Consider the following 12,203-nt stretch of genomic DNA (forward strand, 5'->3'; position numbering starts at 1 on the left):
AGAACTGACCAGGGCAATTATATAATGGCAATTTCCTTTCCTGCAAAGGCCTTCTGTAGTTCTGCCTGACCCCTGAGTGGTTTATGTGACAAATTCCCTCCCAACTTTTTGATACCAGTTTTGGGAAGCACTGGAGCTAGAAAGCATTAAGCAAGTTCTCAATATCTAAAGTGTGACTTGTGCAAATTGTGATTTGCTCGGATAAGCTAATTTTGCACAGATCGTGCTTGAACATGCAAGTTTGTGAGCTGGCTTGACTTTCACCACAGCCATTTGGCACCAGTGCAGGGTTAGTGGACTGGGATCTGGGGGGTTGGGAGCATGAAAAATCCACCATCTTCACACATTCCTAGTTGTGTGAAGGTTGCTTGATTCTTGAATAACTCTGTGGCCAGATTTACACAACACTGTGCTACCCTCGATTGCCCCAATTGGGAGCTAATTCTGTGTCAGATCAGCTGTGAGGACCTGGCTGTGTCATGTAAACTGTGTCCTTGTGTTTAGAGGCAGGGTAACAATGGTGTGTGTTGGAAGCTGCCAAATATGCTTTAGCTATACCCTACCTTTAGGCAAAGTAAGGCAGTTGTTTCTGGACACTCTGCACAGTTTTTAACCGTGGGAACCATTTTATTTGCTAATTGTTGGCACTTTGCTACTCTTGGCAGGCTCTGCTAGACACTTTATAGTAAAAAAGGAAGTAAGTATAGATTTGGTCACTTCTTAGCTTAGTCAGTGCTAGGGTTCCTTGGCCTTAACAAAACCATGCATTTTTCTGGTAAGTTACTATTTTATGGGTTGTAGAAGCTGCTAATGCTGATTTAGTTTGACATTTCCAGCAGCGATTAAGCCATCCCTGTGGTTTTGTGCATAAAAATGTGTACAAGGTGCCTTTGAGTAGACCAGAGTAAATTTCTAAATGCTTTCAGTATTTTATTCTGCCATGACATTGCTGACCCTACTGTTGTAAAAGAGTAATATCTACTGGCATGAGTTGGCAGATCAGTTCTGTCTAAAAGAATATTGAAAAGACAGATTTGTAATTCCTGCTCAAGTAGTCTAAAGTTTAAGAGATTTCTTCCCAAACAGGAAAAGCAAACATCTTTTGAACTGATTAATGCATTTTATTTCAAAGAGAAACCATATAGTAAAATACATCTCAGTCATCTTTACATCGGCTACATTGCGTTATTTAATGAGCAGTAGTGTTTATTTTCACTGTCAGTATTAAAAAGGTCTGTGTGTGCACATGCACACAAGAAATGAACAGACAGGCAGACAAACAGATGACCTTATTTATTTTTCTGGACCTCTTAGTGGCCTTTGATACCATGGACCATGATGTTGCTCTGAGTAGGGAACTGGGAACCCTGGACTTGAGTGGATCCATTTTTACTTGGTGGCAAATTCTCGAAGGTCATGGTAGAAGACTGTTGCTCATTCCTATGTATTGTAATGTCCACAGGGTTCTCTATGCCATGGAGAAACAAACAGATTTTCAGAAATTTTGAGGCCATGCTGGGAGAAAAATTTATGTCCTGTTTTTTGTGATGTCTGCACATCACACACGAGCTTTTATTCCAGTGCAAAGCCTAGACTGAGAAAAGCTTCTAAAACTAAGTGTTCATGTAGTGGGCAGGAACCTGTATAGGAATCATCCTTACATTTAAAAGAAGCAGGAAGAGCTGGAGGCAGCGGAAAACTGTATAAAATCTGTTTTTGTTTGTGAGGAATCTGTTGGGCTGGAGAAAAAACTGGTCTGAAGATAAAGCTACTGGGGAAGTTTCTCTTACCTATTAGCAATAGTTACAAAGCATGTTTAATTTAAGAACCTTTAAGCAATCTCAACCTATTACCTGAAGAGTGACATATAATGCCTGTCTGCGTATTAAGGGGAATGATTTATATTTTTATATTTATTCATTTCAAAAGTTGGTCTGTGGTGCCGTCAATCTCATGCCTATGCCATTTGAAGCAGGCTGCAAAGTTTCTTGTAGATAGAGAGGATTTCTTTTGGGCACCAGCAGTTTGCATAGCTGTAATCATGAAGTCTAATTAGGTACTTTATTAAAAATTGGGGCACTGGGGTCTGTAGATGCATAGCTTGAAGTGTTTTTATTAAAAGAAAAGTAGGTTTCGATATATTCTGCCTCATAGGCAGGCCATGGCAGTGCAGCAGCGACTGGGTTCTCACAGCAGCGAATAATAAAAAAAGCATGGTTGCTTGTCGTATCATGCAAACCCAGTCATAGCAATTGACCATTGTGGCTTATTATGGTTGTCTAGGGATCCTCTCTGCTATGGTTGCTAGTTGTGTTGCCTGAACCAGGACAGCACAGCCCAACCCACTTTAGTGGAAAGCCCAGAACAAGGGGCTGCTTGGCCTGCAGCTTCCCAGAGTGTGCAGATGGCAGAGGTCTCTTGGCTATTCTTCCCAACTGCCCCAGAGATGTTGCAGCAGGAGCCAGGCCAATCATGGGTGAGTGGGCAGGGGAGAATGGGCTGGGCAGTGGTGCTCCCGTTTCCTCAGAATCCCACCCCCATGCTTCATTTGGTTTAATTGAGGAGCATTTTCATGTTGCTGGCCATTCCCGGGCTTGAGACAAAATTATCTGTCACTGAACGTGAAGCTGTAGGTACAAGTAAATCATTCCGGTAGTGCTGAATGTGTTTCTAACTTTCTGGAACCCATTGCAAAGCAACATGTGATCATTGTGGTGCATGTTTCCATATGGATATGGAATTCTGTGGTTTTTTCTGGAAAGTCTGTTGTGTTGTGCGTAAAACTTGACCCATTGTGTAACAAAGTATTTGAGTTCTTTTGGAAGTTTCTCTGGAATCAGGACAGCATGTGTGTATCCCTAGCTATTTTTGGTAAGGAGGGAATTTTATTAAAACTGATAAGAAACACTTTTTAAGAACAGTGGAAGAAATGACAGAATAATATACCTAAAGCTATAGAAGTCTGAATTTGTCTATATTGTTTTGACACCCTTTGTATGGGAAGTTGAAGCCATTTTTTCAAGACATTTTTTTCCTTCAAAGGGTTAGTATATGGTAGGCATCGTCTGTGTGAAAGATCTGTGTATTTATGCATTAATGAACAGAGTGGATGGGCATGAAAAATCAGGACAGACTGCCTTTTGCAAAGCAGAATTATTGCAAGTTCTCAGACTATGAGAATTCCTGGAATTTTCGGGTCAGTCTTGTCAAGGTAGAAGCCTATATCTATGGCATCTGCATTGGTTTTTTTCCCAGCAATTCTGGGACATCTCATTTGACTGGACAGTAGGGAAAGTTCAGCATCTTTTGTTGTCTTGCCCTTTTGCTGCCACAACACTCCATTGTCTCTTAATCACATTACATTCATCCTGTTGTAATGACTAGAACACTCTATAGGAAATAGGAAAATCTCAAGCTTGTCTGATCACCCAAACTTTGCTAGCCCCTATAATTTCCCCATTGCTCAGTGGTGAGCATTTCCCACCCACGTGCAGCACTGATATTGCTATGCTGCAAATACATGCAGTCCATTCTTTGGGGATTTCCAGCTAAATTTAGAACCATATTATTTACATACAAAAAGCAGTTTGAGCTCTTCTTATAATTTCTCTTCTTTTCATGCTGCACTGAACTGTTACCCAATGTGAATACTAATTAGCAACTAAAATGGCAGTAGAAGAAAACTATAATTAACAGTACTGGATTCATGGATTGATGGGCCATAAGTAATTATGTGAGCACTACATTAGAGGGAGAGTAGTGTATGTTTAACATGAAGGCTGCATCCTGGTGGAGAGTGAATTGTAGGTAGGGCTGGGTATGTGCCTCAGTTCTGTGCAAACCAGTTGGAGAACATAATCTGACAATATGCATAGCGTTCACCTTAATGAAAATGTTGAGCTTTCATTTGCAAAACAAAGCAAGGTTCCATTACTTATGGTTGTGAAGAAAACCTTGAAATTCTTGGGCAATGACTGCCAAAATGGCCCCTTCATTCAAGAATGCTTTCTCAGCATCAGACCTCAAGCATCTTGTCCCTTCCAATAGCTAGCTGAAGTAAAATACTTTATGCAGAATAGAAAAATGGCAAAATGAATTATGCTAATAATACAAATATATCTCAGGGATAGTCTGAAGGCAATTGATTCAGCCACCTTGGCTGGCTGAGCCAAAACAGAGCCTGGGTGGATTGACTTAAATCAAAGCAATTGAAATAATCATTTTAAATCACCAACAGAATCATTCCTCCATTGTTTGGTTTTACATATGACCTGCTTCTTATAAATAGCAGTTCCTAATTGCTCACTAAAAAAGGTCACTGACTTTTAGAAGAACTCATTTCCCTTCCCACATCTAAACAAGGCTATTCCACTGTGGTTTTTGTAATTTGCTTTCTTGGGCTTGAATGCTTTATTATCCTTTCAAGACTTGCAGGACTTAGGTTGAAGACTGTCAGGAATTAGATTGCATGTACTCTGATCAGATTTTTATTTGATTCAAACCCTTTTTTAAAGATGAGAGTTAGAAGTAACTGGCAGAGCAGATGTTCCCTGGGTACGTTTTGCTCCTAAAATCTGTTTTTCCATTACACCCATTCCGCTCAGAACATGAATAGCCTGAGTTGACCCAATTTAAGGTGCTGGCTTCAACTTTTAAAGCTGTAAACTAGTTCATCTGAAGGAGCACCTGCTCTTGTATCAATGTGCCTGAGTCATCCAATGGGCTTCCGGAGCCCCAATCTCTGTTTCTTCAAGCAGCACTCTTAAATCGGTTAGAACCAAGGACAGGGCCTTTGCCATGATGACCCAAGAACCCAGGAAGATAAGGATGACTCTCTTTCTATTAGTCCTTTGGAGAACCCCACATATTTTTTCATTTCTGTCTGTCAGCTTTTGAATGATTTTAGAGTTTGTTCTATAACAATTTTATCTGCTGGGGTTTTATATTTAATTGTGTTGGTGTTTTAATGGGCACTGGTTATGGTAAGCTGTCAGGGGCCAGGTCATGGGGAGCAGGGGGCAAGACAGAGGCACTGGGAACCAGGGCAACAGAACTTGAGGCAAGGCAGGGTCCAAAGTTCAAAAGCAAGAAGGCTCAATAGCAAGTCCAGGTCATAGTCACAGAGCAGGCCAGGGTTAGGAACCAGAAGTATGTTGCAGGACAGAATAAGGACATAGTCATTAAAAGCCAAGAATCAAGAACAGGAAAATAAACAGAGTTGCAGGTTCCTTGAGGCAGGAATCTCAGGGAACCTGCCAGGAGCAGGGCAGGATACACTGCAAAGGTCAGGCAAGATGCAGGCACAACAGCAAACACAGCCTTGTGTTCTAGAAGGAGGAACTTTTCTACAGCTCTTCCCCCAGGGCTCCCAACAGGCACTCATCAGGAGGCTGAGAGCTCTAGCAGAGCTTAGGACTGATCCTGCAAATACTAGGGCAGGCGAGGTGGTGTTTCTAGGTAGTAGACCATTAGGTGAAGCAGCCTAGATCCTGACACAAGTTTCCCTGTGAAGGTGGGCACCGGGGTTTTAATATTTTTAAACAATATTTTTATTGTTGTAACTTTGGTTTTGTTTGTAAGCCGCCCCGAGGCTTTGTTGCGATGGGGCGGCATAAAAATGTTATAAATAAATAAATAAATAAAGGCAGGCAGGCAGGCAGGCAGGCTGTGGTATTAAATTTTTTAAAGAAATACTCACGCAGGAGTAAATTGAAGCAGGCTGCAAGTATTTTTGCAAAGAAACTGCTCACTCTTTCTTAACAGTAGCTGTCTGAAAACTATTGTATGTTCCTTGATTCTGGCAATAATTTTTAAGCATTAGACTGATACTGGGTTGAATAAATATTTTATATTGTAAGGCTGCTCTGTACATACATATATACAGGGACATAGGCATGCAGACTATAGGGATTGTGTTCTTTCTCTAATTTTCAAAGCATCTTTTGTTGACATACGTGTAGCCTGCTCTAATAAAGCCTTACTAAAGGAAAAATCCCACATTTTTCTGTACTCGTCGAAGGCTTTTCTTGAAGAATTTCATCAGTTTTCAGTTTTTTATTTTTATACAAAGGCCTCATCGTCTTGCTGCACAGCTAATAATTCATAGTAGTAGAGATGGCTAACACTGACCATTTGTCCTTTTCTTAAACTGTTTCTACAGGGATCGACCTAGGAGTGCAGAAGGAGCCCCGAAACCAGACACCTGCTCCATCTGCAGCACCAGCACCATCTTCATCGAAGTATCACCGGGCACGCTCTGGGGGAGCCAGGGATGAACGCTATCGGTCTGGTAAGAATGCTGTAAACTCAACTACTAAACATAAATTAATTTTTCCTGATTTGGGAAAGACTGTGGTTTGCATCCTGCCTTGTAACTAATTACAGGTATTGAGGAGTGGCACAGGATGTATTTGCACAGCCCTGTGAATAAGCTAGATAGTGTGGGTAGTTAATGGAACAACCCATTGTGTGCTTATGAGATGGCTGTATTTACTGTGGGTTGTCCCCCTCTCATTCATCCTTGGTGCTCCCACAGGTATCCCAAGAACCTGTCCAGCATAACCTGTCTTGTCTCCTTACCTCCCTCTAATTGTGACCCCCTTTGTGGTTGCCATGTCTTTGCCCTTCAAAAGTTCCAAGCAGCTCTCAGCAGTTTGGCACTTATTTTTAATTTTTTGTACCAGAAACGTGCATTTATTTATTTATACATCCATCTCTCTTTGTGTTTAGTTAGTTATGTTGGTAGCTTGGAGCTGTGCAAGTCTGCAACTCCAGCTACCCTAAATACAAAGCTTTGGTTGGTCAGTGTCCTGGTAAGTGTCTGCTGTTGAAATATGCACCATCCATGGACATTGACAAAGTCAGGATTCAAATACCTTTTTTTTGCTTTTGCTTGACAGTTTCAAACAAAATATTTGCCTGTGGAATGGATAGTGGTGATATTACCCTCTTTCACTGATATCCCCCATGTTTTAAGTTTACATTCATCCTTGGTGCTCCACCTTTTCCAATACCTCCACCTTTTCCATTGTTTCTTGAGCCGCCAGTTACTCAGGAAAGTGGAAAAGAGCAGCTTACCTAACTTACAGGAGTACAGTAAAACCTTGGATTGTGAGTAACTTGGTCTGCAAGTGTTTTGCAAGATGAGCAAAAGGTTTTTCTAAATTTTGATAAACGAGCGATGTCTTGCAGTACAAGTATTATGTACGCTTTCCCTGCTAAGCATCACGTCACAACTGAGTGCCGGTTCTTTTCTCTCTCGCTGCGGGTGCGAGTACAGCATCATCTCCCCCCCCCCATCCCACCCACCCCCCCCCCCAGCATGCCCCGCTTGCCCCTGTCTCCCCCACAGGGCCCCTGCGATTGTGCCCGCCCCCCCCCGAGTGCACCCGCCTGCCCCCCAGCGTGCCCCAAGCACACCCACCTCCCCCTGAGCGCACCCACGATCGAGCCTGCCTCCTCCTTGAGCACACCCACAATCGTGCCCAGCATGCCTGCAGTCGTGCCCGTCTCTCCCCAAGCGCGTCCACAGTCACGCCCACCTCCCCCCAAGAGTGCCTGCTTCAAATTTTTGTGATTAAAAAAAGTTACAGAATGGATTAACCTTATTTCCATTGAACTTTATGGGGAAATTTGCTTTGATATGCGAGTGCTTTGGATTACAAGCATGTTTCCAGAACAAAACGTTGGATATGCTCACAATCCAAGGTTTTACTGTACTTAATAGTGGCAGCTGTCAAAAGTCAGTGGGTCTATTAAAACAGCGTTTGGTTTGGTTTGGTTTGGTCTTTTGACAAAGTTAAGTGAGCAGGATTGACAAGGACATATGTGGTCATGAAATTTGTATATGTCTTTGTCAACCCTTCCCCCAGTCATGCTTAGCATTGTCTAAACACTGCCCAGGCAAGCTTGGCAAAAGCAAGAAGGGGGTTTTGTCTCTTCTGCCCAGCAGTTTGCAGCTTCCCTGGATTCAAGATGGGATTGGTGTGCTAGGTTCAGATGAGATGCCAACCCATTGAGGATCAACAAGTTCCTGCAATAAGCCAGAGTTTTCAGGATGGCTTTTTCAGGAAAAACAAGCCATCCTGTGGGAAGCATTCCAGGCTTACATGACATGGCAACCCTCCGTGGCTAATTACTCAGATTGGGTTTCTGTGTAATGTGAACCCAGTCAAATACAACTCACCTTTGTGGTCCTGCAAGTGATACACTTAAGCTGGGGGATTTTCCTTTTTGAAAAATATGCAATGAAGTTCAGTATTGACTAAGTTAACCTTTGTGTCAGTAGCAGAGCTTAAAGAAAACCAGGGATATCCTGATCCAAAGGCCGTTGCTGTTTTTTGAGCATCATGAGGAGGAGACCCCTATAGCCTCTTGGCTCTTGTTACATATTCTGTTGGGTATCTTTTGAAAGTATCTCCAATGCACTATAAACAGAGTGATATATGCATGTTTTATTCACAGCAACTCTAGTACTGCTTAAAGTTTTATTTAGTAGCAACCGTGCACCAGCCACTTCTGGCCTCCCTCAGTTCTAGAGCCGTACAACAAGGAACAAGGTATTGGATGATGTAGAGTAGCACTCAGATTTTGCTTGGGAAAGCCTGGGTAGTTTCTGACCGTGTTCAGGATCTGACTGGTGAATGTATTTGAAACTGGGGACTGGAGAGCATTTCTTAGCCTTTTGCTTCATGTGACTCCATTTTGTGCTTCTAGGTGGCTTTTAGTATTGTACTTGGTCCATCCTTCTGGCACATAGTCAGCACTGGTCAATGTAATATTTTATTATTTTATTATCTACTTTCATCTCCAGTTTGGAATAGGAGATACCAAGCCACCAACTAGTGTGAACCACAGGAAAATTCATTTTCAAGCTGTAATGTACTTAAACATTCAACATATAAATGTTTTTTCAGCTTTCTCTGTAAGATGTTCTTCTGCCACCATACATTCCCTCTTACTGTTCTTAAGAAAAAAGTGATCCTTGAGATGTATGAATCATGTTGAGTCTGTTTCATTTGTAGCATTGAACTATTGTCCATGTCCAGATGAGTCATGATCAGTAGGTGGCACTTTCAGCATGAACTGTGTTATTTTTGCCTGACCTCCTGCAGGCTAATCCCCCTGCTCCCTGTCAGCTTGCTGAAATGGCCCTTCCGGAGCACACTTTTCAAATGTGTGCAGCCTGCTGGCAAAACTCACAAAGCTGTTTTGGGCCTCTGGGACCCAAAGGATAAGTTCTCTTCAAATGGTATTAGTCAAATCTGTCCTCAGTAGACTTTTTCTAACACATCCTGGGAGGAAATCTGCCAGACACTGATACAAATTTATTCAAAAAGGGAAAGAAAGGGAGGGAGAGAAGGATACAACCTGGTGATCAGCACTGGAGATGACTTGAGGTTTTGGGTTTATATGACTCATCAGCCATGTTTGCTTTTTTAGGTTTGTGCAAATTGCTGCACTTCTTTCTCCTGCTCTTTGAGCAGTAAAATTACTATGCTGTTAGGTAGGGTACAGAAGCTCTAAATTATTGTTTATTTGATATTTTGAGACTGGTAACGAGGGGTACCTACATTTGTATTGACATACCTTCTGTCTGAGTATGGGATTTAAGATCAGTCTACCTATTGGAAGAAAGTGTTAAACCATATTTTGAGGCCTCTTACATTTCAGAATGCAGATACAGGAGGATATGCAAACCAGGGGCAGACAGAAAGTAGATTTTGAGATGTCTTGGAATTCAACTTCCAGCTTTTTTTTTTTTATCATTGGCCATGGCGGCAAGAGTTTCTGGGAGTTGAAATCCAAAATATGTAGAGATGCACCTTCTGTCCACCCATGATTTAAACTTTTTTTCCTTTTTCTGTTAGAGGATACCTGTAGGTATGCCTTCCTGCAACTGTCAGTTATGGTGTTGCATCTCATCATGTAAAGAGGTGGTTTAGAGGGAAAATAAATAATGAGGAAAAAAGCTTTTTAAAAAGTAATACTTTTAGTTATTCCAAGGTCAGTCCTGTGTAGACAGAAGTACATGGAACTTAGATTAGACTAACATTGGATATCACTCATTGGATACTCACACACCCATTTAGTGCTCCTTATAGTTTTGAAGTCACTTCGTTATGTTTGGAACACAAAATATATTATGCATTGCCTTGCTCATAATAGTATCATTAAAAAGTAAAACTCTTTTAAAAAGATAAAAGAGTTTATTTGAAAGTAAACTCAATAAATTTCCAATTATTTTCTGAATATACTATATTTTATTACCATAACTTATCCCCTGTGTGTGTGTGTGTGTGTGTGTATGAGAGAGATGGATGGACAGACATCCTCAGGATATTTACCTGAAAAATGTTAATTATATCTTGAAAAATGCTTGTGTTTCACTGGTATTATTTTATTCATTGTATTAGTAAAGGTTTGTATCCAGAGTGAATGCTGTGAACAGAGGAGTTCCTTCCATACATGGAAGAGGCTGAGATACAATGGAGGCTCTCACTGAAGGCATGGGGTCGAGGCAGTTTTTGCCAACTCCACTTCAGTCCCTAGTGCCACCTTTATGTCATTACAGGGTTTCTCCAGCTCTCTGTGGAAGCTTTTCAAAGGATCCAGGGAGATGAAAGAAGGAACTTTGGACTCAATCCATTACGTTTATGGAGCAGTGTATTTTCAGAAAGTTTCTGTTAGAAAACATAGTAGCAGAGAAAAAAGTCTGTTCTAGAAAAAAGTTTCACCCCAGATCACTGGTTAAGGATTCTCCATGTTACATGCAGTGAGTCTTGTTTCCAGAGCTGCAACCTAAAGATAAGAAGGATAGCACTTCACAAGAAGGGTGCATTAGAAAAAGGCAGATCAGAGCTGGATAGCACAGTTCTGGTCCATTTTGTGACATTTGCAAATATGCTCAGCCTTGCTAAGCAGCTCCAGGGCAACATTTTTTTTTACACAGCTACAGAGGAATAGTTCAGTTTGGGACATATAGTTAGGATTTTTTCCTCATATCATGAAGAATTCTGATGTATTTGCTAATTTCCATTCCTATTTCCTAGATATCCACACAGAGGCAGTGCAAGCAGCACTGGCAAAACACAAGGAACAGAAGATGGCCCTGCCCATGCCAACAAAAAGACGGTCCACATTTGTACAGTCTCCTGCTGATGCCTGCACGCCTCCAGGTTAGAGATCAACCTGCATCTGCTTAACTTTTTGACTGAGAACTTGAATTTACAACATTTTAAGCTGCTGCTCTATCACACTTGAGCCATAGGTAGAAAATTTCTTTTTTAAAAAATTCTGAAAACCTTTATTATCCCAACATTATATGTAGTCATTGCTTTAAAGAGAGATGAAAGCTGTTTACTTTCCATGAATTTCTGAAATGAAAAAATATTTGTGTATGCTTTGTTATGTCCTCTTCATCCATAGTTTTTTTCCAGTTGAAATTTACACTGATGCTGACATGGTTGTGATGTACTATTGGAAAGTGCTGAGCTTCTTTTGAATGTAAGACTGAGCCCTAGTACTTTTGAAGGAGTAGTAAAGAAGAAAGTGCCCCAAGTATGCAGAGTTGTTTTTTTCATATTTCCGTCTTCACCAGAGTATATTGGATTCATCGGCAGAGCTTTCAGGTAGCAGATTGGGATTCCAGGCACATTTGTAAATGGATGTTCATATTTTCAAAACTTAACCATAGCTACTGATACAGTGGTCGGCAGGACATGACTATATGGAGATTCCTGTTCATCAGGAGAGTAGCTTGTGGTGTTCCTTACGTGCCAAGATCTCTGGTGAACAAAGCAATCTGATGGCCCTGCTGCTGATCTCAGTGGTTTGGCTATCAAATATTAACAAGACCATGTTTCTCTTTCTCAGGCTGTAGCATGCGTGAAATGAAGGGCTGTGTAAAACCAGTTCAACATACCCCCTGTATTTGTGCTTGTGCTAAGTATACTGTGGCTCACGAGTAATTGGGGCACTTCCCGTTCAAGTAAAGAAAACGTAACTCTGTCATTTCTTATCAGCGTAATGACAAGCTTGGTTTGATATGGAGAAGCTGTCCTGCTGCTTTCGCATCCCTATTGCTTTATAGGTTATGAAATCACTATGTGTATAAACTGCCACTGAGCCAAGAAATAAAATGAGAAAGGCATTTTGTCCATCCTGGCTCCCATGAAACTGAGGAGAGAACAAGGCAAAGACAA

The 12,203-nt window shown here is 41.4% G+C and overlaps 1 protein-coding gene across 4 annotated transcripts in view; it reads left to right on the forward strand.

The window, feature by feature from the left end:
* The window catches only part of DIP2B (disco interacting protein 2 homolog B), a 188,873-nt gene that overhangs the window by 109,883 nt on the left and 66,787 nt on the right, over positions 1-12,203 (forward strand). For all 4 annotated transcript variants that reach the window (XM_044422033.1, XM_044422029.1, XM_044422030.1 and 1 more), the window contains exons 3-4: positions 6,161-6,289; positions 11,052-11,177. In XM_044422033.1, the coding sequence (XP_044277968.1) occupies positions 6,161-6,289; positions 11,052-11,177 (255 nt within the window). The remainder of the gene's footprint in view (positions 1-6,160; positions 6,290-11,051; positions 11,178-12,203) is intronic.

The sequence above is a fragment of the Varanus komodoensis genome, unplaced genomic scaffold (assembly GCF_004798865.1).
Source record: "Varanus komodoensis strain SLA01 unplaced genomic scaffold, ASM479886v1 scaffold12, whole genome shotgun sequence".
In the NCBI taxonomy this organism is placed as follows: Eukaryota; Metazoa; Chordata; class Lepidosauria; order Squamata; family Varanidae; genus Varanus; species Varanus komodoensis.